This window comes from Silurus aristotelis (genome assembly GCF_946808225.1).
Source record: "Silurus aristotelis genome assembly, chromosome: 4".
In the NCBI taxonomy this organism is placed as follows: Eukaryota; Metazoa; Chordata; class Actinopteri; order Siluriformes; family Siluridae; genus Silurus; species Silurus aristotelis.
Genome location: NC_139577.1, coordinates 10617112 through 10644921, shown reverse-complemented (window position 1 = coordinate 10644921; position 27810 = coordinate 10617112). Strand labels below are relative to the sequence as shown.

Sequence of the window (27810 nt, the reverse complement as noted above, 5' to 3'; positions counted from 1 at the left end):
ATTATTAAAGTATTAGAGTGAAGCTACTGAGCATGTCTGGATGAATGATCTTGGTTAAATAAATACAGATGTGTGTTTGTGTGTGTCAGTGGAAACATAAGGATGTTATATATATATATATATATATATATATATATATATATATATATATATATATATATATATATATATATATATATATATAAAACGATGATTCTGAAGTAAGGAATAAAATGTCCGAAAACATTTAATTGCTAAATTAACTACACTTACTTGTGTTGCATTTACTAATAAACTAAATATTCTTTTGTGTAATTGGCAGTATATTAAATAAGAAGACCCTGGAGTATCATCATTCTTTTATTAGAGATCCATAACACAATGCTTTGAGCTCACTTGTCTCATATGTACATATTTTCCATTTAAGAGGAAATTGTTGCCAACCACACACACTTGTGGCAGTGTATGTCAATCAGGGCTATTCTTTCAGTCAACCAAAGTTCAAGACAATTTACACTCTGAATTGGGAGACAGCATGGAGCAGTGAGCATCTGAGTCCCGCTTTCTGTCAATTTCACAATAACACTCATTATGGGCCACAACGAAGTAGAGTGGTGTAAATTCCTTAGTGCTGTGCAAACATCAGATTCAACCAAACAGTCTTTTCTATTAACAAGTTGGAATTCCTGGTCCACTTAACCCACATGCATATATAGGCATAGACTATGACAGCTACAGCCACAATGTACACAATATGCCCAAACTGAATAAACCAAAGGAATATCACATTACCCGAGTCTCTGGTAAAATTTTGTGAGAGATCTGAAATAAAAGCATGTACAAGTAAATGTGTAGAAATCATTACAATTTACAGTAACTCCTTAAACATAAAACATTTTCTATAGAACATGAACCATCAAGGTTTTTAGGTAAAATACCACCAAATGTAAAAGCCAGGAGCTAAAACCATTTCTGTGTATTGTTATGGACTGAAAGATAGTATTATGCTCTGAGTTTGTGATATGAAATATTACTGGTACTTTGCTTCTAGGTTACATTACAACATGGAACAGTGAAACTGATAACACATGTTTGTTGTCATGAGGCAGGGCTTAGAAGAGAAGCAAAAAAAAACAATGAAGCAAACTTCAACCAGGAATGGTCAACAAGCATTCTATTTGCCTGAGTGGAGCAGACAGGAAGTGCACTCCCTTCCCACTACATCCTTTCACATCTGACTTCCACTTCCACACACTCCCTAAATCCCCCACTTTGGCCGGTGGGAGCCTTTCTGATGAGGATGATTTGCCAATAAAGTTAGTAAATCATGAAACAAATGTCAAATGTGAGTGCTGCTGGCACCTAATGGTAAACACATCACCAATTTTTATTTGAACATGAATCTATTTATTAGTCCTGAACCCCACCATGTTGATCAGTATTGATGTTATGCACCTAGATATAATCAACTGACTCAACGCCTAGTGTCAAACGTCTATTAGCTGTATATTCTATTGTCTAGCAGCAGCTTTCAATGTCACTTTGAAGACTGACATATGGCTAACAGCTCCAATAAAGGAGCTCGGCTCCTTCAATCATTATCTTGTGTCTGTTGAACGAGAGTTGGGTAGAGTTGAGTTGAAAAGAAGCAGACAGGTTGCAAGCCTAGACTTTGGGATTGGATTTCCACAGTCGTTGGCTTCTTTTATTTTGGCTCTTTTGTCTAGCATTGCTGTTTCCCCTCATTTGTGGCCTGGATTTAACAGAAAAGTGGCAGTTATGAGCAAAGAAATCAGACACCACATCATCACCCTTAGAGCCATGTACAGTAGCCATACAAAGAGCCGGCTGCCGGGGCCTCTGTCCTCTGGGACGTCTGCCGTTGGTCTGCGCTCCTGGGAATCATTCAGATGTAAACAATGATGTCATGAACTCCTGAATAAACTCTGGAAAAAACAAGCTGTTAATATCAGACTATTAGAAGCAGATAGGAAAGTAATAATTAAACAAATACAAAAAATCTTGTATTTCAGATAAAAAAAAATTTCTTTTTAGATTACTCTTTAATTCAATTTCTCTTTAACTCAACCTTATTCATGTACTCTACATTGTGGAAGTTTGCATTTCATTCTCATGCTAATGTACACTGTAAATGAAGAAAAAAAAACAGTTTCTGACATAATGTTGCAGGCAAACTTTTGGAATCACTTGAAATTGAAGAAGCAAGATTGACACAATAACACAAGTCAACAGCAAATTGATGTGGCCCTCCTTTAGCTTCCTCTGCTGGTCAGAATTGTATGAAGCGTTTCTGAACAACACAAAGAGAGAAAAGAAGGAGAAAAAAAGAAGAGAAAAAAGTGGGAAGTTCCTGCGGGAAACGTTTCCAAGACCCGTTCACTGAATGGCCCAGTCTCCATGGCAACAGGATCACTTCATCAGTTAGGAGGGAACAGATGGCGGCTGTGCAACAGGCAGCATATGTTGCAATGAGCACAGGCCATTCCTACAGATGGAGGGTGTGGAGGAGGTCGCCTCTGAAACATAACCTGACATTTCCTCCTCATTTAGAGTTATATTGTTACGAATCACAAAGAAAGATTATCCTGCACCAGTAAATGGAATGGAAAAAAAGAAAAAAAAAAAAAAAACTCTTTTTAAAGGTAAAGGTAATAAGAACCTATGGCACATTTTCACTAGCTTCACTTAACCAGGCTGTGTGGAGAAGCTTTATTTTACCTCCTGGGTTGAGAATGAGGTGGATTGCTTGCTCTGACTGATATATGTCCTGTTCCCTGAGGAATAGTTCCATGAAATCTTTGAGGAGGTGGGGCTCACTTTTTGAATGTTGCATAGCTTCACACACAGCAACAAGTCAGTGAAGACTTGGGGTTTTAAGCAAGCTTTGTTTAGATTTGGAATGTTTAGATTTGTTAATATATTATTGTCAATATGTAGCTAAAAGTAAAGTAAAGTAGCTACTGACAAGTGTAGGTTAAAGTCACTGCTGGACTGAATGAATAAGGTCCTTCATCCTAAATGGTCAGCTACATGCTGTGATTGCATCCTGTCCCAATAGTTACTGTGCTAAAAAAAGGAGGTCTAGGATTTAGAGTGTAAGTAATATCAATAATAATATTTAGAGCAATATTAAGAAAGATGAAGAAATGATGTGAACAACATTATACTGCTATAAGGTAGCTAATTACATAATGAAACATTTTATTATAAAATGTAAATCTAAAGACATTAAGGGAAAAAAAAAGAAGAAAGATGCTTGAACTTGTTACAGTGTTGGCTCTGGATCTATCAAATGCCATAAATGTATATGTATATAAAAACCTCCATTGAGCAGAGTTTCTATAAGCAGAAAGGCCCTGTTGATAGGAGCAGTGAGAGGAGAATAGTTAGACCATTTCAAACTAACAGGAACACCATAGAGTCTCAAATAAACATTTGTTACAACCATGATGAGCAGCAAAGCATCTCATTATGCACAGCACCCTGAACAGTGAGGTCACAACAGAAAAAGACCACACTGGTCAAGTTCCGTTCCTGTCAGGAATCTGAGTCTAGTCAGTTTGCACAGAATTACTAAAACTGAAAAGTTTATGATTGAGAAATTACCAGATGTAACAATAACTGTTAACCTTATATTCCTGACATTGGCTTTTTAACAGGACTTTAAATCGATGTGTAACCAGTCACCACTCCTGTTCCATGTTGTGGATTTTAAGATTTTTTACTGCTTACCATGTTTTTAAAGAGAAGGTTTTTGGGTGTAGATGGTTATTTAAGTTACTGTAGGACTTTCTATGAGCTTTGGTGTTATCAATAAGTCATTTCTGCCTATACAGAGCATGCTCACTAGATGTTTTTTATGTCCTAAGTTTTGTGCAAAACTCCCGGGAGATCAGCAATTTCTGAAATACTCAGCCGGCCGGTGGTTAAACTTTTAATCATTACAGCAACATATACAATTAGCTGTTTTTAAGGATCCACTGTTTAGTATTTTGCATTTTTTTTATACAATTCACAATGTGTATTGCAACAGTCAAAAATGAAAGACATACTGGAATTAAATTAAATAAAAAAAAATGGCTTTGGCAGTCTTAATTACAATTTTATTTGTCTGAAAAGCATAAATACTGTATGTTTGAAAATATAATGATTTTGTACTGACTCAGTATTGCACATAAAAAAGTCTAACAAAATGAACATGCATATCATTGTATCACTGTATCATACCAAATAGAATATCGGTTAGGTCTATATGCTGCTAGATGTTTGCACTTGCTAACACAGCAGGTTTTGCTTTTCTCCCAATCCCATTTTAACCACTGTAATACACTGTATGTCCTTATATATTATATTTATATAAATATTTAAACAACTACAAACTTGGGACACTGAACAAATTGTGAATAAAAACAGAATGCAATGTTGTGGAAGTTTCAAATTTTTTATTCAGAATAAACATAGATGACATATCAAATGTTTAAACTGAAAAAAATTATAATTTAAATGGAAAAATAAGTTGATTATAAATTTCATGGCATCAACACATCTCGAAAAAAGTTGGGACAAAGCCATGTTTACCACTGTGTGGCATCCCCTCTTTTTTTTTTATAACAGTCTGCAAACGTCTGGGGACTGAGAAGACAAGTTGCTCAAGTTTAGGAATAGGAATGTTGTCCCATTCTTACAGGCTTCTAGTTGCTCAACTGTCTTAGGTCTTCTTTGTCGCATCTTCCTTTTTATGATGCACCAAATGTTTTCTATGGGTGAAAGATCTGGACTGCAGGCTGGCCATTTCACTACCCGGATCCTTCTTCTACACAGCCATGATGTTGTAATTGATGCAGTATGTGGTCTGGCATTGTCATGTTGGAAAATGCAAGGTCTTCCCTGAAAGAGACGACGTCTGGATGGGAGCATATGTTGTTCTAGAACTTGGATATACCTTTTAGCATTGATGGTGCCTTTCCAGATGTGTAAGCTGCCCATGCCACATGCACTCATGCAACCCCATACAATCAGAGATGCAGGCTTCTGAACTGAGCGCTGATAACAACTTGGATTGTCCTGATCCTCTTTAGTCCGGATGACATGGCGTCCCAGTTTTCCAAAAAGAACTTCAAATTTTGATTCGTCTGACCAGAGAAGAGTTTTCCACTTTGCCACAGTCCATTTTAAATGAGCCTTGGCCCAAAGAAAACACCTGCGCTTCTAGATCATGTTTAGATTTGGCTTCTTTTTTCACCTTTAGAGTTTTAGCCGGCAATGGCGAATGACACGGTGGATTGTGTTCACCGACAATGTTTTCTGGAAGTATTCCTGAGCCCATGTTGTAATTTCAATTACAGTAGCATTCCTGTTTGTAAGTGCCGTCTAAGGGCCCGAAGATCACAGGCATCCAGTATGGTTTTCCGGCCTTAACCCTTACACACAGAGATTGTTCCAGATTCTTTGAAATCATATTATGCACTGTAGATGATGATAACTTCAAACTCTTTGCTATTTTTCTCTGAGAAACTCCTTTCTGATTTTTCTCCACTATTTTTCGCCGCAGCATTAGGGGAATTGGTGATCCTCTGCCCATCTTGACTCTTTTCTTCTTTTGACCTAATAGGTTGCAAATTGATCCTCCAGCTGTTCCTTACATGTACATTTAACTTCTCCGGCCTCTTATTGCTACCTGTCCCAACTTTTTTGGAATGTGTAGCTTTTATGAAATCCAAAATGAGCCAATATTTGGCATGACATTACAAAATGTCTCACTTTCAACATTTGATATGTTATCTATATTATATTGTAAATAAAATATAAGTTTATGAGATTTTTGAATTATTGCATTCCTTTTTTATTCACAATTTGTACAGTGTCCCAACTTTTTTGGAATCAGGTTTGTACACTACTGATGAAAACCTCTCAATAAAGTACAGAGCAGCAGATCGATGGCCTCTGCTGAAGCCCAGGCCTGCTTATGATGCGAGCTAAACATAAAATAAGTGATTCTCACATAAAGCTTTTTGACAGCCGGAGTAACAGGCACTATCGAAACAGTCAACAATGAAGTTATTTTTTGCCCTTACTTGTCTCTTTTCCCCGGTTGTGTTTTGTGCAATTTTGAGAATCCACATACAATTATGGCAGAGGCAGAAATGAGACTACTTCCGGGGGTTTAACAGTGTTCTATTTATAGCTACGACCATAAATATCAGGGGCTCGATGTGTCCACAACAGTCCTGTATTTTTAGAGGTTTTGTAAAGTGACAGAAATATTCAAGATAATATGCAAAACTACCGCATTTCTATCCAATACTAAATATAAATGAGTATTTACGGCTCTTTCAAACACTAAAAAACGATTTTAAACGATGGAATGACTTTGTGTTTTGCTCAAGACTTTGGAAAGACATTATTATTATTATTATTATTATAGAAACAGATTGAAATATCTATAATTACACTTATTACATCAAGTAAACACTTCTATATCCTTAGGTTATTTGTAAACATCCTATTCGTACACTCTCTGTTGCATTTGTGAGATTCACCCGTTAACTGTCCATTGTAGGGGGCATGGTTTTAAGAATAAAGCCCCAAAGTATAAAGCCAGTAAATGCATTTGTGGCTTCTATCCCTCTATAAAGGAAACAGAGATGAGTATGTGCCAAAGTCTGGGTTCCTGTGGCAGACCCCACCCCACCCCAACTGCACAGAGCTTGCTGCACAACAAACGCTAAGATCCCCACTACAGCTCGAGCGATGACTACCTCTCACCACTGATCCCCCAGCACAAGATCCCCAACTCACGCCAACTCCAGCCACAACCCACTAGGCTGTGACCACAGCGCCATGGGCACAGAGTCTATATTTACCATAGGAGCACACACACACAAAACACACACACACGTGCGCACACACAAACTAAATCTGAAACGATAAAAAAAGATTACGGTTCTGGGTTGCTATATTTGAATCTGTACAAACTACAATTAAGCTGACGTTCTATTGTTGTATTGCTAAATTTGCCTTGTCCTTTCTGAAAAAGACACAAGCTCCATGCAAGGCCACCAGGAAATGATTCAAGAGAACGAAACAAGAATTGATCAGTATTTATTTAGGAAACACAGAAATCAACTGGTTGTGGTGGTAAAATAAAAAACTTTCAGCACCAAGAATGATCTCTTAGATACACAAACCTAATGGGAGGATCATATCATGCATTATCATCTTTATTAGCAAAGACTTCAATTACTTTCAATCCTAATTTTTTTAACCAAACTGCATAGCTTTTTGTTCTGTCCTATAATTTTACTGAGCCCCAACAATTTTCCTAAGCTTGTCCAAGGCGATCCAAAAATCTCTTTTGTCATGGATAAATCCATCGACTGAACTTCCTGCTATTCCAACATGCTTTACACATGCCAAGGTCAAGGAGTGTGTTTGTGTAGCTCTGTTTTTCATTCCAACATGGGCTTCGTTTTTCTGTAGATGGGAGGAAGAACTGTGCAACTTTCTCCATATCCTATTTCCTCTCAGCACTGTTTAAGAAATTCCAGCAGTGCCACTGTTTCATGGCCTCGTGAGCAGAGGGAAGAGCAGCCCAGGCTTGAGTAATAAGCTGCTGTCTAGTAATGATAATTTGGTAGACCATGTTAGACGGTGTTCTGGAATTATGATCACAAACTAGTCTCCACAAAGACTACGATGCCCCCATTCCTTCTTTAGTTAAATGAGATATCAGAGATATGAGATATAAATGAGATTTTACAAACCATGTAAAAGTAAATTATCAGTAAAATATTACTCCAGTAAAAGTACTTGCACTTGAGTAAAAGTACAAAAATATTTGCCTTTAAATGTTCTTAAGTATCCGATGTACTATATGACTACTAGTACTAGTTTATGTGAAAAGATTCTAATGAACACACAAATCTATTAATAGAATGATTTTAATAAGAAAACATTGATTGATATCTATTACAATTTTAATGAGCCCAAAACCTTGTTTTCAACTACTTAAAAAAAGAAAATCGGGCAAATCAGGCGACGGGTGTTGTGGTAAGTTCGAGTCAGGAGTTTCTTCCCTCATTTGTTCCTCTCTAAATGTTCTGCTTGCTGTTGAACTGATGATAAACTGTATGTTTGTGTTAAGTAGATATCACCAAGCGCCAATCAAAACAAGTTCAAAACAGAGCGCGTGCTCTACTTTGATTGGTGAATTGCTGCGGGCCTGATCAGTTAAGCTTTTATCCACTCATAAATAAAAAGAAACGACTGATTTTACAAAATGTAGTTCAAGAAAAATACAGTATTTGACTTTGAAATGTAGTGAAATGAAAGTAAAAGTCTTCCCAAATGGAAATACTTCAGTAAAGTACAGACAGAAAAAGTGTCTCAAGTGCAGTAACGAGTTACATTTACTTAATTACTGTCCACCACTAGGTTTGTGTCAGTTGATGATATAGTTAGTGGAGAACTAATATAGTTAGTGGACAGAAGTCATTTGTCTTCTTTTTTCTTCATCAAGCATGACTTTCACAGAAGTGATTAAACATTTATATTAATGAATTTCCAACCAAACATCAGGAAGCTAAAATTGCAGCAAAATTTTGCTGGGCTGTGTTGATTTAGGACCAGGATGAAGAAACATCTTTACACAAAAGAGAATCTTGTAGATTTAATCAATGCTCAGAACAGAAAATGTAAATAAGAATAAAATTGTTATCACACACCCCTCCCCCCCACTCCGTTTGTTGCCACTGTGCAAACAAATAACACATGTGCGAATAGCAAACGCAGGTGCTTAAAGAGCATCCCCTCACTGATAGTAAGCAGTGTGTGGAAGAGTGTACCACACCCTATTTACTCATTAAAGCCAGACAGTCAAACCCATAGTAGACAAAGCTCTATGAACAGTCAGCTGCATCAAAGTATGCTCAAGCAGACAAAAGAAACCAAGCATGTATGACGACCAAGAAGGCTTGAACTTCACCAGAATTAATGATCCCCGATTCCTCTTTAGGAGTCAAGGGAAAGCTGGAATTTAGCTTCGCTACTGAGGCCATCTGCAATGAAGAGCAAAAATAAATATAAAACTTTAAAACCTTTTAGAATGTGCAATTTCAGTGTGTGAATTTACCTTGGGGCAAGGTAACATCTTCTTTTGTAAAGACGTCTTGTTCTTGAACTTGGTCTAGAACCATGTCCTAGAGGTTAAAAAAAACAACATTGGAATTAGATTCTGTTAGATTTGACTGTACCTACTGATAAACACGCCAACACTACTGTTTCTAAGAGCGCCTTGCATGTACCTTGCATGTGGAAGGCTGGACCCCTGGGATGCTGTCTATAGTCCGGGGTGCTAAGGAATTGGGGTTCCCATTCTCGTTGAGACTCTCCATCCATGGGCCTCCCTGAGGAAATGACAGTATCTTTGAAACGTGATTTTAATTATGGGCCTCAGTCCTTAATTTACTAAGGAATAGAGAAATTGCGAATCACTGGAAACATAAACCATATAATTCTCCAAAGCCCAAACTCCACCACCACCTCCCCACAAGCCTGAGGCAGTGATTACCAGCTCAAATGCAGACATTAAATTAGAGACAGACTTTTTTTTTTCATACATATACTTGAATATCATATTTCGACTGACAGAATACACAATCTGAAGGGCAAAATAATCCCTTTCTAAGAAAAACAACTTGAACCAAACCAAAAACACCACTGAATATGCTCTTTTGTCTTGCAGGCAGTTGTATTATTATTATTATTATTATTATTATTATTAATATTATTATTATTATTAATATCAACTTCTTGTAGTTTCACCCAGGAAAGAATATTACTACAGTGACATTTTTAATCCATTTCAACATGTAAAGAAATGCAGCTGGATAAACATTACAGCTAGTGGTCGACCGTGGACGACGCTACAAATAAACAAACGGAATGCAGCAAACATGATACGGTGTTAGCATAAACGAAAACAAAGTCTCGTCGCAGAGACACGAGATGCGTTTCATGCGCTGTTCAACATCAATAGAAAAACCAGATGGAGACGATTTCACCACAAGGTCTCTTTTAATCCCGCTAAAAAGCCTCAGTATGCTGGATGCCAGTGAAAAGAAGCAGATCTCCAGGAGTTTTTTAACAGTCCCCATGTTATAATTTTGTTTTCTTGTTATGTTACTTTAAATAGCTCACATCCCATAAAAAAAATCTATTCTTGTTTTGACAAAGCAGCGGCCATATCTAAAGCCAGCTGCTGTGTATCATTAACTCTGGAGTGAAGCTGGAGTGTGTTATACATGAAAAAAGATTTTTGCCTGCAAGAGGCACCAGAATTGAATTACAGTACGGTACACACTCTGCGGTACATTCACGTATTCTTATTATGTGAGGATGGTCTAAAAATTTACTAATTCTAAACCTGCAAAATAGAAAAAACATCAATTCTACCATCTCTCTTTTTTTGCTTTATATTCTCTTTCATTCTCAGTTGTTAATTATTGGATTGTGTAATAATACACAGCCTCCCAATGTTCGGTTGATTTTTTGTTTCCATGATGCTGTGGTAGCTCAGAGGTTAAGGTTCTGTGCTGGTGAATGCTGCCTGCTACTGAGCTACTTTTGGGCCCTCAAGCAAGATCTTAAGTAACTTTAGATACCACACAAATAATTCACCTATAAAGTTTTTTTTTTGGGTGGTTGGAAATTCAGATTTACATGTGGATAAAATAAAAACATTAGTTGATCTTTTACCAGGAATTTGTCTGCCTGGAAAACTAAGGATAGTGTAGCCACGTCTTCCGCATGCTCCGAGAACCAGGTCTCGAAGTGTGACAAAGAGTGACATCCATGCAGGCTGGAAGGAAAACAACACATCAGTGTTAATGTCTAATGTTCGACTGCTTTACAAAAATTTTTTTTTTACAAAATTTTAATTCATTTTTAAATTTTTTTTTATTTTATATATATATATATATATATATATATATATATATATATATATATATATATATATAGAGAGAGAGAGAGAGAGAGAGAGAGAGAGAGAGAGAGAGAGAGAGAGAGAGAGAGAGAGAGAGAGTGTTACAGCCCATAAGACAAGCAAGCTAGGATTTGCTAAGAAAAGTGTACAATAGAAATTGTTTTCATAAAAACAAAATGATAACAGTGTTAAAATGATAAATTTCTTGCTGACTTATTCTGTTTGTTTGCAAGCCATGCTTTTAGTTTTTTTTTTCTAAGATCACCACAGAAACCTGTGTGTGCATGTGCTGTATCTAGTATCCACCAGAGGCTTGGCAGAGAAACAGCTACTAGTGTGGTTCGAGCAGTGTGTATAAGACATATGGACTGCTGACTGGGACTGACCCGACCCATCAAAGGGCATACTTAAGGCACTGGATAAACAATGTTACTCATTCACAGCCTTTGTCACAGTTATTGTTGAATACATCCAGTGTGGTCCAAAAGTCTGGGAGCATTAGTGGACATCTTTCGATTTTGAATTCTTTTCTAATTTTCTATAACAGATTTCTTGAAAAATTATGTAACTGACAACACATTGAGTGAAAAGTCAAATCTTTGAAGTGTTCACATGAAACTCAGAGCTTAGTATTTGGGGTTTCCTCTTTCTGCTTTAATGACACCGAACTTTATGGATTCCACAAGTTTAATTTAATTTAAGTTCATGATTAATTTTCAATGAGATCCATCAAAGTAGCTGAGCGCATGCAGGCAAAATCTAGAAAGTAAACATGACCAACATTACATAATTGATTACATTAATATAACGATCTAGATTACAATGTAGAATTTTGTATATTTATTGTTTAGTTTGAAATATTTTTAAAATGTTCTATCTATCTCTTACCCCCTTATAACACGTATTTCACAACTGATATTCATAAGAACACTTTCTTTCTACTCACATTGCCCTCTAGAAGCTCCTCCCTTGCACAATTAGAGTGTGCTTGTAGGTACTTTGAATGAAACAGCAAGCCATCAAAGATTTTCCAAGGCATGATCTCGTTCATTGCAAAAGGAAAACCACAGACACTATTGGCAGCAATCACATAGGTAAGGCCGCGGACAAAGAGGGAACCGAGATGAACAGCCCTTGGGTCCACCTGAGGAACCTGCAAAATTATATATTTTTAATTGCAATATTGTTCATAAAGAAAATAACACAAATCATATAGTAAAACCTTAAATCACACCAAAAACCATTTATTATATATTAGTCTGTGCAGAGGCTAGGCGAGATAACGGGTTGTGCTTGGGGGAGTGGGGGCAGATTGCCTGCCCGCCACTCACCTGGCTACCTCCCCCCTCAGTAATGGGAGATAAGAGAAGGAATGACTGATTAGCGCTTGTGTCACTAAAATGAAAGACTTGCCTACCACCTGCTCTCCACTCAAACACAGCTTAAACTAAAATAAACAAAAGTTGGTCAGTACATGAAGTCAAAAGCTTCAGCAGTGCTTGACAGCCCAAGAGTATATGCTACCAGTTAATATTACACTGACTGGGCAGGGTTTCCTTTCCTCCAAGAGTGCAATTCAAAGCATTTTTATTTGCATACTGTCTTATTATAATTTATGACCCCTTTCATTATTGTCATTATTGTACGTACTGAAAGCCAGATATTGTTTGGTTTGTTTTGATATAAAACAGTGTAAAAACAAATAATGAATATGTTTGGAAGCCTGCCAACAAATATCTAGGCAATGATTACCAATGGTAGCTTGCTGTTAGGCACAGAGACAGAGTGCAGAGCTTTACTTTTAAAGCAAAAGCAGCAGCTGTTCTACCAGCATTTGACCACAGAAACAATGAAGGCTGCCTGAGCCAGATGTCTGGGAAACTAAGGCAAGGCCTGGGGCAGAGATTAACAATAATGGCAACTCTTAACCTTGTGAGCAGATCGTTCACCTGTGCGATGATGCATCTGTGCCATTTCATGTCCTAAAACATTCATGTATAGTGAAGAATGATGAACAATAGAGTCCAGAATATGTGGGGAAAACTAAATGTGTCCATTTTCCATATGAAGCAACTGATGTTCTGTGCTGCCGGGATGAAAAATAAAACACTTTCCTAAAAGTTCTCCAAAACATAAACTGGCCTTAACGCCCTTGATTCCTGCCTAGTGTGTGTACTTGTGTTGCTTTCGGCACACAGAGGCATCCGTATGTGCGTGTGAGTGTGTGTGTGTGTGTGTGTGTGTATATATATTCACATTCCCTCACTGTCACAAAGCAGCACAGGGAGAGAGTTAGAGAGAGATTGAGGGGGGTATCAAGCAGCCCCAGGAGACTCTCCTGCCATCTGTCTGGCTCTTAAAGCTTGCTTCGTCTCTCCCCCTTCCTCCACCTCCTCCCCTGTGATCCCCCTTTCACATTTCAGGCAGATGTGACAGTGTTGCTCCCGATGGGACAAAACAATAGCGTGTGCAACAGGTGCTCCTGCCTCCCTCCGGCACATAGGAGGCAGGAGAGCTTCACACACTTTCATCTGGCCAGCGGCAAGCTGTCGCCACAGTGACTTAAACACACACACACACACACGCACACACACACACACACACACACACACACACACACACACACACGAGCTTGCCTGAGTCGCTCAGCAACTCAACACCTGCTACTTGTGCCCTAAAAACACATAGACCTAAACACATTCATTCACCACCCCGACATATAGCTGGAAATATACACTGCTCTATGTCTTTGTACTGAAACGTACAGACAGAAACAATGCTGACATGAGTGCAGCAAACAACCATCAAAGCACAACATAGAGAGACCTGCTAACTGCTAACAAATGCTTACAGAATCTTCCTCATGTTTTCCGTGAAAGTATATGAAGGAAAAAACTAATATAACTCTATAAACAACTTGTACAGCTGAGTGAGAAGATAGAAAAACCCCAAATTAGATTTGGATTTGGTTTCTTTTGGTCTCTGGGTTAAAAGCATGATCAGTTCTTGCAATGCCAATAGTGACTGTGTGTGCATTTGGAAGTAAGGGAAACTGGTACATGCGCCAATGCAGCAAATCAGCCAGTGGCTTCCTGAATATCTCTTCTGAGATGTTTATTAGCCCCACATTTTCACTGGAGAGAGAAAGTTCTTCAATATGGCTGCCCCAAAACCATGGGCGCCCATGAAGGCAAAGTCTTAAATAGTGTGTGTAGTAGGTTTAAATGAGGGAAGGAGCTGAAATAGGCCTGTGGTCAACAGCAGGGACGTCTCGGAGCCTGTCACCAGAGCGTTGCTCTCAGGTTCAGACCACAATTAGAGCACTTTTTGAGAGGAATGTCGCAAAGCGACCAAAAACGATCCCTCCCCCTAAACCTAAACCCCCCAAGTTTCTTTTTTACTTTTTACTCCCAAATAATGAGAGAATCCAATACATCATTCAAGATGACTCTGCTGTTTTGGGGAAAGAAAAAAAAACTTGTGAAGTGTTGGTTTGGCAGGACAGAGAATTATTACCCTGTGTTGTAGCACTAAGGAAATCAGCCTCCAGTCTCCTTGAGAATACATGATACAAATGTGCTTTAATCATTTACCAACACCCAAAACACTGCACTGTTTTTGTTTATGTGGAGACTTTGAGTTGACACACACACACACACACACACACACACACACACACACACACACACACAAAGTGCACATGGCTGGAGGGCACCTTTGGAAAAGACTGCATATTGACACTAATGATGAAGGAAAGACCCAACTGTAGACCAATTTTAACACTTTCATGGCACAGACCAACTGGAGAACAGGCCTCCTACCCTTCATTAAGCTGCCTGTAAGTTTCAAAGAAGAGAAAATACATATACGGCTTACCCTTGTATGCTGGAGGTCTGTGTAAGACTTGTATCTGATACAGACTGCTTGGCTTAGATATGCATCTATGTCTTCTACGGAAAAGTGTTTAGCCTAAAATAAGAACAAATATTCCTCTTTAGTTTTCAAGCGGTGAAAGTTATTATCTAGTGTACAAAACAAACGTTTGGAAGATAGAACATAAAGAAAAGGCTTTTTCATAACACAGAAACATGTTATGTAAACCAGCAAGCCAGACTGAATAATCAGTTTATGTCTTTTCAAGTAGCAAACATTACTTAGGACAATTAAATTTAAAATATACAACAGCCAGATATAACACACCTGAACTGCTATGTATGTTACAAGACAGATCACAGCTACCAAAGGAGTGTCGAAAGATTTCAGATCTTCAGCAAAGTCCTGTAGGTCAAAAACAGCTAAAAAAGTGGACACTCTGACACTTTTCACCTCGGCGTCATTCCCAAACCACAGAGTCGTGAGGTCAGGAGTTCCCTCTGTTAATTGAACAATACAGATAGTGAATAATGGAACGGCTTCAGGAAGGACCGTGTGCTAGGAAAAAAATAAACAATGTTATCCACATTAGGTGCTATCATTTATATTTTAACCAATTTTAGCCTTCTTCTTAATAATCTGAATTACTTTTTCAGACTAGGGATGTCAAGTCAAGTCAAGTTTATTTCTATAGCGCTTTTCACAACAGACATTGTCTCAAAGCAGCTTTACAGAAGTGAAGGTAAATGGTGTGCATTTATCCCTGATGAGCAAGGAAAAACTCTCTTAGATGTGCACCTGGATAACTGAGGCTGACGCGATTCGCGATCGATTGCGATCCTGATGCATAGCAGTGACACGATACATTAAAGATATATATGAAGCAGCTACAAATGTGATGTGATACTCCCTCCCCATTACGATGCAGCTCATTCCGATTTTGATTCGATTTAACACAATGCGATGCAATTTAAAAAACATGATTTTATTAAATTCAATATGGTACACTTTTATTTCTTCGGTTTGAAAAGACAAACCAGATGTTTTTTCCCTGTTCTGTCTCTAGAAAGATTAACAGCTCTACCTGCCATGTTAATCTGTATTCTAAGTGACTCTCAGGACACGTCTCGGTCTCCGAAGTGTTGTGATATGTCATATTCACGTAGCAGCAGTGATGCGCTTAAGAAACAGTTTAGCGAGGGGAAAATCAATCTACATATCAAATATTGGTCAAAAATTATTGCCCACTTTCTAAATAATACTAATACTAATAATTAAATTATTTTTTTTTTTACTGATGCAAATATGTTCAAAACGATGCATCACAATACTAATGACAACTTGTATCGGGTCCACGCTTTTTTAAATTAATGCATCACATCGTTAACTTTTATGATGCACCGATGCGAATCGCATTTTACAATTTTACAACCCGTTTAACAGACCCACAAAATAATTTCTGAGCCATGAATTACATGCTCAACTGCAAAAATATTCAGGCACCACTAAATCGTTTAGTGCACTATATTCTATTTTAAACTAAATAACAAGCACGCAGTATTTATTATGTGGACTTGTTACATAAAATTTTTTCTTGCACATTATTACACATTTAGCTCTGTCTCACTGTACTGTATGCACACTTTAGGTAGTCCTGTGCATAGATCTGTATGTTCTAGTTTTATGTCAACTAGTGTTTATTTTTGATGTTTTATGTAGCTGTTCTGTTGCTGTCAATGTACAGTGGCGTGAAAAATTGTTTGCCCCTTCCTGATTTCTTTTTTTTTCGCATGTTTTTTTCACACTTTTATGTTTCATATTATAAACTAATTTAAATACAATTAAAAGATAACACAATTAATCACAACATGCAGTTTTTAAATAAAGGTTTTTATTATTGAGAGAAAACAAAATCCAAAACTACATGGCCCTTTGTGAAAAAGTGTTTGCCCCTAAACCTAATAACTGGTTGGGCAACAACTTAGTAGCAACAACTGCAATCAATTGTTTGCGATAATTTGCAATGAGTCTGTTACAGCGCTGTGAAGGAATTTTGGTTCACTCATCTATGCAGAATTGTAGTAATTCAGCCACATTGGAAGGTCGAGCATGAACCGCCTTTTTAATGTCATGCCACAGCATCTCAATATGATTCAGGTCAGGATTTGACTTCAGACATTCAGAGGTGGACTTGCTGGTGTGTTTTGGATCATTGTCCTGCTGCAGAACCCAAATTCGCTTCAGCTTGAGGTCACGAACAGATGGCTGGACATTCTCCTTCAGGATGTTTTGGTAAACAGCAGAATTCATGGTTCCATTTATCACAGCAAGTCTTCCAGGTCCTGAAGCAGCAAAACAGACCATCACAATACCACCATATTAAACTGCTGGTATGATGTTCTTTTTCTGAAATGTGGTGTTACTTTTACACCAGGCGTAATGGGACATACACCTTCCAAAAATCTCAACTTTTGTCTCGTCAGGCCACCGAGTATTTTCCCAAAAGTCTTGGGCATCATCAAGATGTTTTCTGGCAAAACTGAGACAAACCTTTATGTTCATTTTGCTCTGCAGCGGGTTTCTTTTGGTCTACTTCACTTTATCAGGCGGGTCCTATTTAAGAGATTTCTTGATTGTAAACAGGTGTGGCGGTAATCAAGCCTGGGTGTGGCTAGAGAAATTGATGTGATAAACCACAGTTTTAACAGAGGGGCAAACACTTTTTCACACAAGGCCATGTAGTTTTGGATCTTGTTTTCCCTCAATAATAAAAACCTTCGATTTAAAAACTGCATGTTGTGATCACTTGTGTTATCTGTTACTAATATTTAAATTAGCTTAATTATCTGAAACATTAAAGTGTGACAAACAAACAAAATAATAAGAAATCAGGACTTCTTGACTTTACTAAATGGGGTATACAAACATCTTCATGTATTCTATACTAGAAGAAAAACTGTCATTGGGAACACTATTAACCTTTCAATGTTGATATGTCAATACCCATAAACATAAAGCAACATCTGATTGTCTTAAAAACAGTCAGAGAGCATGAAGGGAGCAGAGCTTTACTCCTGAGATTCACACATTTGAACTTTTATAAGATATGTATAGCAGTAACTCATTTGAAAGCAGTATAAAGTGACTTATAGTAACTATTAGAGAGGATGCAACTGCAAAGTGATTGTTATGGGTCTTTTGATCAATGCCTTAATGTCTGGGATAACACTGTCCCGGGTTGATTTTTTTATTGATCAAACTGGGGGTGTAGGGGGCTTGGCAGAACACATGTCAGTCAGTAATGCTCACAGATTTTAGGATGAAAAATATATACAGCACCTGGAAGGGCTAGAGGCTTTGGATACACTTGTTTTGGTTCTTTAAGTGGATTTCTGGGAAAAACAAACCATTCCTTCACAGAAGAACCTACACGAGAGATGAAGAAGGAAAAAGATTAAAAGTAAATAATATTCAGTAGACAAGCTCAAAATAAAGAAAAATCTAAAGTGTTTAAACTGATTAGTGGTGCAGTATGGAGCACCCTGCCTTTCTATTCCAGGGTACCTGATTTAACCCTGAGCTCAGCTTACTGTTTGAGTTACTCTTGGGTTTTCTTCCATTTGACAAAAAAAAATAAAAATAAAAATGTCTATGCAAAACTGAATGACTGTGTATGTGTTTGTGTAACGTGAATTGTTGCTACTTGTTACATATAAAGTAAAGTAACTGATGATTAATCTTGAAAGCAAATTTAATATGTTTAACATAAAAAGGAGAAACTGACTAGGCAGGAGAATACTGTAGATATGTTCTCGGAGTGGTTGATATAAAATGGCCTGTGGTGGCAGTCCAAGTTCTTCGTCTTCCAGTGTATTGCTGCATTCAACCACCCCATCGTGTAGGACGTTATAGCTAAGGAAACACTCTGCTCGTATGTGCTTCTCTTTTGCTGCCTGCAGGATAAAAAACAATTACTTTAAATGTCATTTATACACTGATTTTTAATTAATGAAGTGTTCAGATATACGTATAATACCTGCAATATGTCTTTTTTGAGGTACTTCTCCATCACACACACCAGCTCTGGGTAAGGTAGGCTTTGATCTAACCAAGGTGATGTTTGTCCTGGGAGAAGATATGACTGGATTCCCTTTTCAACAATCTTCTTATCGACTATGGATAAAGGTAGTGAGGAAATGCTACATGTTTCATCACTGTTTGGATGATGGCTTTTTATGAACTGAGCTACTGCGTGGACCTTGCCACCCTGGTGTTTTTTCCCATACAAGGTCAAGGCATTATTATGAAGATTCTGTAGGTGATGCTCCGGCACAACATCGTTACCCAGAATGCATGCCAGCAAAGGAAGATCAGACTTTGAAAGCTTCAGGATGTGACAGAGCTTTTCTCTGGAGTACTGCACCGTTGTCATGTTTTCTAAACTGAGTTTAGCAATGGACAGATATGGCACTGTATTATAAATGACAAAGTCTGTATCCTGACCAAGGATACCGATGCAGTTGTTACAGAGGGCGTATTCAGCGATCTCATAGTCCCCCTCACGAACTGAGCAGTATGTTTCTTGACCAAGAGATTTAAGTGCAAACCTGGAGAAGGTGGCCAGTCCTGAGGGAATGCAAAACATTTCCCTTCCTGGTTGCTGTTGGCGACTCTTAATGTAGTTAAATACTTTGGCTATGTCCTGGTTGACTCTCAGGCGTCTTTTCACCCATTCTGCTCTCTTCTTTTCCTCTATTGTCCCATCAAAAAAGAAGACCAATCTTAAGCCTATCACTTTGAATGCCTCCACGAATTTTTGTAGAGAATGCATGTACTCTTTCCACTGGCCACCATGAACCCAGGCTTGACACTGATACCAGTATCTCAAACAGGCCAGTCCATCCACCACTATGATAGGCATGAGGTCAGGATGGGCTGCAGCATGAGCTGCAGCTAACTGTCTCAAGTCCACATGTATGCATGTATCAGGGTAACAAGCCTCCATAAAGTACTGCAAGCCTTTTACCCCCATGTCTGCACACAGATTTAGAACCTAACAGAAAAATAATTTGTGGATATTAATTTCAAAGCAATAAATCACCAAAAGACTCATATGACTCAAAAGACAATATGAACACATTTTTCATCTATGACTACCAATCGATAATTTACATCCTGTATTTCTTTTATTTAGTCAGATGTACATTTCAATTCACAACAGTTTTACTTAATGAAACATGCAAACCTTAGTCAGGCCTAGTCATTCTGACTTTAGGTTTTGCAACTTTGAATATTGGTTCTGGAGCAAACAGGTTACATACGTAGACAGAATATTACTGAACACATTTGAAAACAAGCCTATTATTTGTATATCTATGTAAAAAAAATACCTCACTAAAATGTATGTATGTATCTATTTTATTCTAATTCGTTTTAAAGGGGTCCCAGGCTGCTTTAAGTAAATGCACATTTTCGCAAAATGTTTTGTAGAAATATTGTAAAGGATGCAGAGTATACTGTAGTTAAAACAACCCATAAATTATCATAAAAACTGCATAATAACTGTGCCACATGCAGACCGTTTAACATTACTGCATTGATTTAGGGATGTCAAACAATTCAAATATTTAATTGCGATTAGTCACACAGTCGTCATTAGAGTTAACTTGTGATTAATCACAACTTAATCGCACATTTCTATCTGTTCTAAGTGTACCTTAAATTAATACTTTTAAATTTGTTACAATCAACATGGTCATGGACAAATATGGATGCTTTATGCAAATGTATGTTTATTATTAGTGAAATTGTATTATATTATATATTATATCACTTCATTTAATGTTGTATTATATTCAACATTAAATGAAGACAAAATATTTTGTAAATGTTTTAAAGCAATTATGGGGTTTTAAATTACGTAAATCATCAGGACAACAAAGGGAACTTATGCTATGTTTCCCCAAGGATGGTTTTAATTACCAGGTGTGTGCATCATGGCGAATGTTTTGAGGCAAGTAAAACAAATGTTAAGTGATTATAACCTATTTATATCTGAATAAAGAAAGAGCATCATGAATAAATGATGCGTTAAAGGTTTTATGATGGGTTGAAATGATGGGTTGAAGGTTTTAATTTCGTCTCTCATATATTATATTTATTTATAGTTTTAATAAAAATGGTCAAACAGAAATGCGCGCTACATTAATCCCATGTTACAGTTTTTCTCAGTTGCTTTGGAGCATTTTTCAGATCAGAAATGAAATTCTCAAAACTACTTGGGGGGTATAGAGATGGATGATCTGCTGTGGCGACCCCTAATGGGAGCAGCCGAAAGAAGAAGAAGAAGAAGAAGAAGAAGAAGAAGAAGAAGAAGAAGAAGAAGAAGAAGACTTGTTCAGCCTCCACATCATTTAGTCACTTGTGCTCACCATAAAAACATTTTTGTTGCTTTAATCAAATTTTGAATGCTTTTGTAAATTAATTTAATGGATTGTGTACAATTGTCTACTGTTTCCTACAATATCAGTTGCTTTTGTCATGTTGATAAAAATATATTATACTGGTTTCACCTAAATAGTCTTAACCACGAAACATCTCAGCATCAGTTCATTGCATAAGTCATTGAATGCAAAATGGTTAAACCAGTTTGTCATCATCTGTCATCTAACATTTCTATTAAACTTTTTTGTAAATGGGACTTGAATTGATGAATTGTGCAGATGAATCTTGAATGTAACTAATGAAGGAGTGTAAACGGCATCAGATCAAACATTGATCAACTAATTCTCTAAAACAGGTCAAAGGTTGTGAACCATCAACTGGAGAGTGTATACAGTAAACAAAGAATTATAACAGTATATATACAGTACAGTAAAAGTGTGAATCTTGTCTGGTGTCTTGCAATCAATATAAATCAAATATGCAATCAAATAAATGAATTTGTGCTGCTGAAATTCACAGATGCCAAACAAAAGGAAGTCCAATCCATAGTTTATATCAAGAAACCCTGAAACTGTGCGCCATCATACTGACAACATAAAAAAACATTTTGATGATTTTGTTTGTGAACAATGACAAAGGGACTTTTCATTGTGATGGGAATAATATGTTAATTGACACAAATACTTAATTTTCAGAGATTAAGTAAGTATTTTGAGAACAGTAAAGGCTTTTGCAAGAAATTTAATGTTTTGTGCTGTTTGTACAAATTGTTTTGAGAATGCACTTACTGTTTTGCAAATATTAAGGATGACTCGAGAAATGCTCCAAACATAAATGTTAGTTAACGCGTTAATTTTGACAACCCTAGTGTTAATATTATTTGTTATTTGATATGCACATTCTACTAGAAATCCATGGGCGAGGCAATATAATACGGGGAATATGTGCCACTAGATCAGTTTTTAAAATTTAGTTTTGCCTAATCTAGTTAGCTGTTACATAGAGTAGGTTTTCGTAATAAATCACATGCAACCTTTTCCAATCAGAGAATCCACACCCACGATTCGCAGCAGCGTAAAGCGCACACTACATTACTGTATATGTATATGTATATGTATATGTGTATATATATATATATATATATATATATATATATATATATATATATATATATATATATATATATATATATACTGTATGGGTCCAATTTCTGCCTAAAAAAATAAGCATGGATACATACAGCTAATAACCTTAAGCACAATAAAGCGAATTGAAATAAACTTAATGGCAAACAAACTGTAACACTGCCTTCCATGCGGTGATCAGCACAATGTTTACAAAACTGCATAAACTTCCGGAAAACAGAACAAATCCCTTCTGCCTTAAAGGCGCAGTACATCAAAACTGCAAGTCACATGGTTCTCTCTCTCTCTCTCTCTCTCTCTCTCTCTCTCTCTCTCTCTCTCTCTCTCTCTCTCTCTCTCTCTCTCTCTCTTAGTATCTTTTCCTCACATACAGGTTTAACAAAAACCCAGCAATTCATCTAAAAAATTTAGAATACTTCATAAGACCAATAAACAAAAATGTCTGTGAATTGTTGGCCTTCTGGAAAGTATGTTCATTTTCTGTATATGTACTCAATACTTGGTAGGGGCTCCTTTTGCTTTTATTACTGGCTAAATGCGGCATGGCATGGAGGTGATCAGTCTGTGGCACTGCTGAGGTGGTATGGAAGCCCAGGTTTCTTTGACAGTGGCCTTCAGCTCATTTGCATTTTTAGGTCTCTTGTTTCTCATTTTCCACATGGATTCTCTATGGGGTTCAGGTCTGGTGAGTTTGATGGCCAGTCAAGCAAACCAACACTATGGTCGTTTAACCAACTGTTGGTGCTTTTGGCAGTGTGGGCAGGTGGCAATTTCTGCTGGAAAATGAAATCAGCATCTTTAAAAAGCTGGTCAGCAGAAGGAAGCATGAAGTGCTCTAAAATTTCTTGGTAAACGAGTGCAGGGACCAACACCAGCAGATGACATTGCACACCAAATTATCACAGACTGTGGAAACTTAACACTGGACTTTAAACAACTATGAGCTTCTCCACCCTTTCTCCAGACTCTAGGACCTTCTTCTTCTCTTTAGCCCAGGTAAGATGCCTCTGACGTTGTCTGTGGTTCAGGAGTGCCTTAACAAGAGGAATATGACAACTGTAGACAAATTCCTTGACACGTCTGTGTGTGGTGGCTCTTGATGCCTTGAACTCAGCCTCAGTCCATACCTTGTGATGTTCACCCAAATTCTTTAATCGGATTTGCTTGACAAGCCTGTGAAGGCTGCAGTTCTCTCGGTTGGTTATGCATCTTTTTCTTCCACACTTTTTTCTTCCAATCAACTTTCTGTTAACATGCTTGGATACAGCACTCTGTGAACAGCAGCTTCTTTGGCAATGAATGTTTGTGTATTACCCTCCTTGTGAAGGGTGTCAATGATTGTCTTCTGGACAACTGTCAGATCAGCAGTTATTTCCATGATTGTCTACTAGTGAACCAAACTGAGAGACCATTTTGAAGGCTCAGAAGGCTCACCTTTCCGGTGTTTTGAGTTGATTGGATGATTGGCATTTCACCATATTCAATTTTTTTGAGAATTGGTGGGTTTTTGTTAAATACAACCCAAAATCATCACAATTAAAAGAACCATAGACTTAAAACTACTTCATTTTGTGTGCACTGAATTTATTTAATACACGAGTTTCACAATTTGAGTTGAACTACTGAAATAAATGAACTTTTACACGATATTCTAATTTATTAAGATGCACCTGTATAATTATACACGATAGATAGATAGATAGATAGATAGATAGATAGATAGATAGATAGATAGATAGATAGATAGATAGATAGATAGATAGATAGATAGATAGATAGATAGATAGATAGAGTACTTTATCAATCCCAAAGGGAAATTATAAAGCAGCAAGTACAAGCAACATACATTTAGAAGAAAAGAATCGCTTGGCTCAGTTAAATAATAAAAATGAGAAAAAGGGTAAAATATCATTTTAAAAGAAAAAAATTATAAGCCAATGATTACATCTGATAATTGCACCCTAAGGAGTAGCAAAAACGTTGCAAAATTATAATATACAATACATATTAAACATAATGATTGTATATACAGGAGAGAGCTTGAATACCTGATAATGAGAATACAAATACTACTAACATACATAAAAGTGAAGAGAAATTAAATATGATATATACATATCGAGGTTTGTGCAGACAGACGACTTTTGCATTGTGTTTACCCGTTGTTTGGAGTGTATGGGTAACATAAATAATGTAATGCATACAGGGAAACGAGCAGACAGTTAATCAATAAATTCCCTTCTTTAATTGATTTAAAAGCTGTCACTTAGAGGTTGATGGAAATAGATTTCCTAACCAGTGAAGAAGCATCCTAAAAGAAACACTTTAATCATCAGGATTACTGGTTATTATCCAATGCTTCTGTAATTGTTTTAATCTTCGTCTTATTATTTCACCATCAGTTGCATCAATGAATATGAACATTTAAAAAAAATCGTGTGGGTTTTTTTTTTAATCAGCTTTCTGAAGTTTTGAAATATAATATAGTTTTCATGCTACATGGACTACATGTCTAGGAGCAAAGTCTATTGATTTATTTCACTGTATATAATCACCTATAGCGAACAGTTTGTTCCTCTGTGGGCATATCGATTTTTTTTTTCCTTTCTTATTTGATGTCTCTCAAATGAACAAAACCCACCCTGGGGAAAGGGGGCAGATGTTCTTTAAGGAGCATCGGCACGCGACTCTCCTCAGCCGAAGAATTCAACCCGCACGCGCGCGCGTACAGGCACACGCGCGCACGCACGCACTCTAAACCTCGTCGTAAGAGGCAGGGCAATGCAAGGACTACCTGCTAGTTTGCAGCAGCTGGCAAAAAACAAGAAAAAAAAAAAAGAATCGGACTTAAGATACAAAGACGTGCCTGGAATCAGTACTAATCTGTTAATCTTGTCGCTGGACTGTTAGCGCACAATGAGAAACACGCAGAGACCACAGATGGTCGTTTGCCATTAGTTTAGACCTGGGTGCTGGATGGTTTCATCCGTTCTAGTTACTTCTTATCAATCATATGCGCAGGCCCGAGCCACGCGACTGGCCCTTTGTTATTGTAATGGGCGTGCGACTTCTGCTGCGTCACGTCGCTGCCGCTTGTGTCCTCTCTCAAATAAAACATCAATCCGACACCAGAGCAGACGTTCATGCTCTGGCATCCTCGAGGAATCAAGTGTGCGTTTGTGTGTCAATGCATCACATAAATACAGTTCACTGCTCACACATCAGGATAACTTCCCTCGTGCTTGATAAGAAGTGGTTTCAGACTGATCGATAGGCAGCAGGTCTGCCATTAAAGTCACATCCCTATTTGTTAGAATGCATTCGATTTCCCACGGGCCACGCTCGCTTTCAGTTTCACTACCCATATGGCCAGTTGCCTGCCATTCACGGCTTCTTTGCCATGCTTCCGGGACAATTTCGAGGAAGACTCAGTGCTGTGTGCAGGAACAGTGTAGACATGCAGTTGAAATGTGGGGATGAAGAAGAAGGAGTGGGGGGAGAGAGAGAGAGAGAGAGAGAGAGAGAGAGAGAGAGAGAGAGAGAGAGAGAGAGAGAGAGAGAGAGAACCACGCCATTTGGTTGGGAGCAGATGGTTGGCTTTGGAGGGGGGTGGGTGGTGAGGTGGGGGGGTTTGGTGCTGAGCGCGTCTAAAGGCGTGTCGTGGCCTTCAGAGAGAATCCCCAAAGGGCTCCCCTTGTATTCAAAATCAATGAAAATTAAAGCGCAGAGAAAAGATGAATAGTCGAACCTCGAGTCCCGGGCTTTGTTTGGCACAGCTACTGGTGGGCAGGAGTTAAAGTACAACAGCCCCCTATAGAAACACTTAAGTTAAACAGTCTCTCCATAGTCCAGCTCCCAAAAGGAGAGAGAGGAGGAGAAAGAAGCGAGGCTTTCTGCTTGATTTAACCAAGACAGAATCACGTGGCATAAATTATTCTTGAAAAGAATAAAACGAAGTGGGCATAAATCCAAGAAGTTTCACTTCACCTTTCAGTTACGCTTTGCTGTACTAATCGCGAAATGTGTCAAACGTCCGGATAAAGAATTGTCCTATGTGATGTGATGAGATGAGATGAGATCGGAGATGTTTGGGAATGTGTTCACTGCTCAGCTCCAGGATGTATAGATCGATTTATCCGGAATAAAGCTTGCATCGTCATTTCTGTAAACATGCTTGGTTTGGCATCACCTGGGCTACAGCTTTAGAAGAGTTTTTGTGAAGGACAAGCACTAGTTGATAAGAATCATCAATTTAAAATCCCAAATTTATACTGTTACCCTCACCAAAAAGTATTTACATGATTAGCGAATACTTCTTTCATACAAGGAGATATACTGTATATATGTACACACCTAACTGTTTGCTTTTAAAAACACAGGCACTGAAAGTGTTGCTAAGTCACTGATCGGCCGAGTAAAGAAAATATATTCAAATGGAGTTGCATTCCTGCAGGATATTCGTTTCAATTAACGCTTTAATGAAGACCATTCCCCCTCTCTCTCTCTCTCTCTCTCTCTCTCTCTCTCTCTCTGTCACACACACACACACACACACACACACACACACACACACACACACACACACACACACACAGAGAGGATTGAGCGTGCGCATGCGCACAACAGCAGGCGAGGAGGACCGCTGTAATTTATTTATTAATCACAGTGAAACGAATGTTTAATTTTGTCGTTGTTGTTGTTTTTGTTGTTGTTGAGTGAATACATTGACATTACAGGGGGTGATTATTCAGGCGATGTTTTTGCTCATAGTGGTCCTCTCTCTCTCTCTCTCTCTCTCTCTCTCTCTCTCTCTCTCTCTCTCTCTCTCTCTCTCTCTCTCTCTCTCTCCACTACATTGTGCGGGGAGCAGGTGCTGGCCGCATTACCATACAGCTGAGAGAACAAAGAACAAACTTATTATTCTTCCCTCACACAATAACAAAGTGCTTTAATGACAGCCACGCGAGCGACACACACCCACAAGACTTTACTGCCCACAACAAGTTAAAATATAAACTTTAGGGTGCACTCTGCACATCTAACATCTAACTAGCAAAAAAAGATCTCTGATTTTACATAGATTCTAGATTTAATATGTTTGCTCGGAAAAATGTTGCTTATATTTTACTTATTCAAGTAAATAAATATAACCCACATTTTCCCTTAAATTAACTGAAAACTGCAGTTTGTTGCTAAACCTTCACTGGTTTTGGCAACAGGTGTAAAACGATTCAAAATCTAAGTGTGACCCTTTAAAATAGACTATTATTTATCCTCTTCAAATCAACGATGGAATAATCAAGACAAATCGCGCCTTCAGCATCTACTGACCAAATCCAATTCTACTTAATGTTCTGTTAATAA

The 27810-nt window shown here is 37.7% G+C and overlaps 2 protein-coding genes across 2 annotated transcripts in view; one reads left to right on the top strand and one right to left on the bottom strand.

Moving 5' to 3' along the window:
- Nucleotides 1-27810, top strand: part of actr2b (actin related protein 2b) — a 129545-nt gene that overhangs the window by 16357 nt on the left and 85378 nt on the right. The gene's annotated exons all lie outside the window — the stretch shown is intronic.
- On the bottom strand, nt 327-20942 carry fam120b (family with sequence similarity 120 member B). Its single transcript, XM_083539982.1, has 12 exons — nt 20840-20942; nt 18894-19891; nt 18642-18810; nt 18197-18283; nt 15185-15357; nt 14861-14953; nt 11931-12137; nt 10756-10858; nt 9303-9404; nt 9131-9197; nt 4199-9056; nt 327-3261 (listed from the first exon to the last, which is right to left on the bottom strand). The coding sequence occupies exons 1-11, from the start codon at nt 20853-20855 to the stop codon at nt 9044-9046; spliced, it is 2028 nt and encodes a 675-aa protein (XP_083396108.1). The 5' UTR covers nt 20856-20942; the 3' UTR covers nt 327-3261; nt 4199-9043.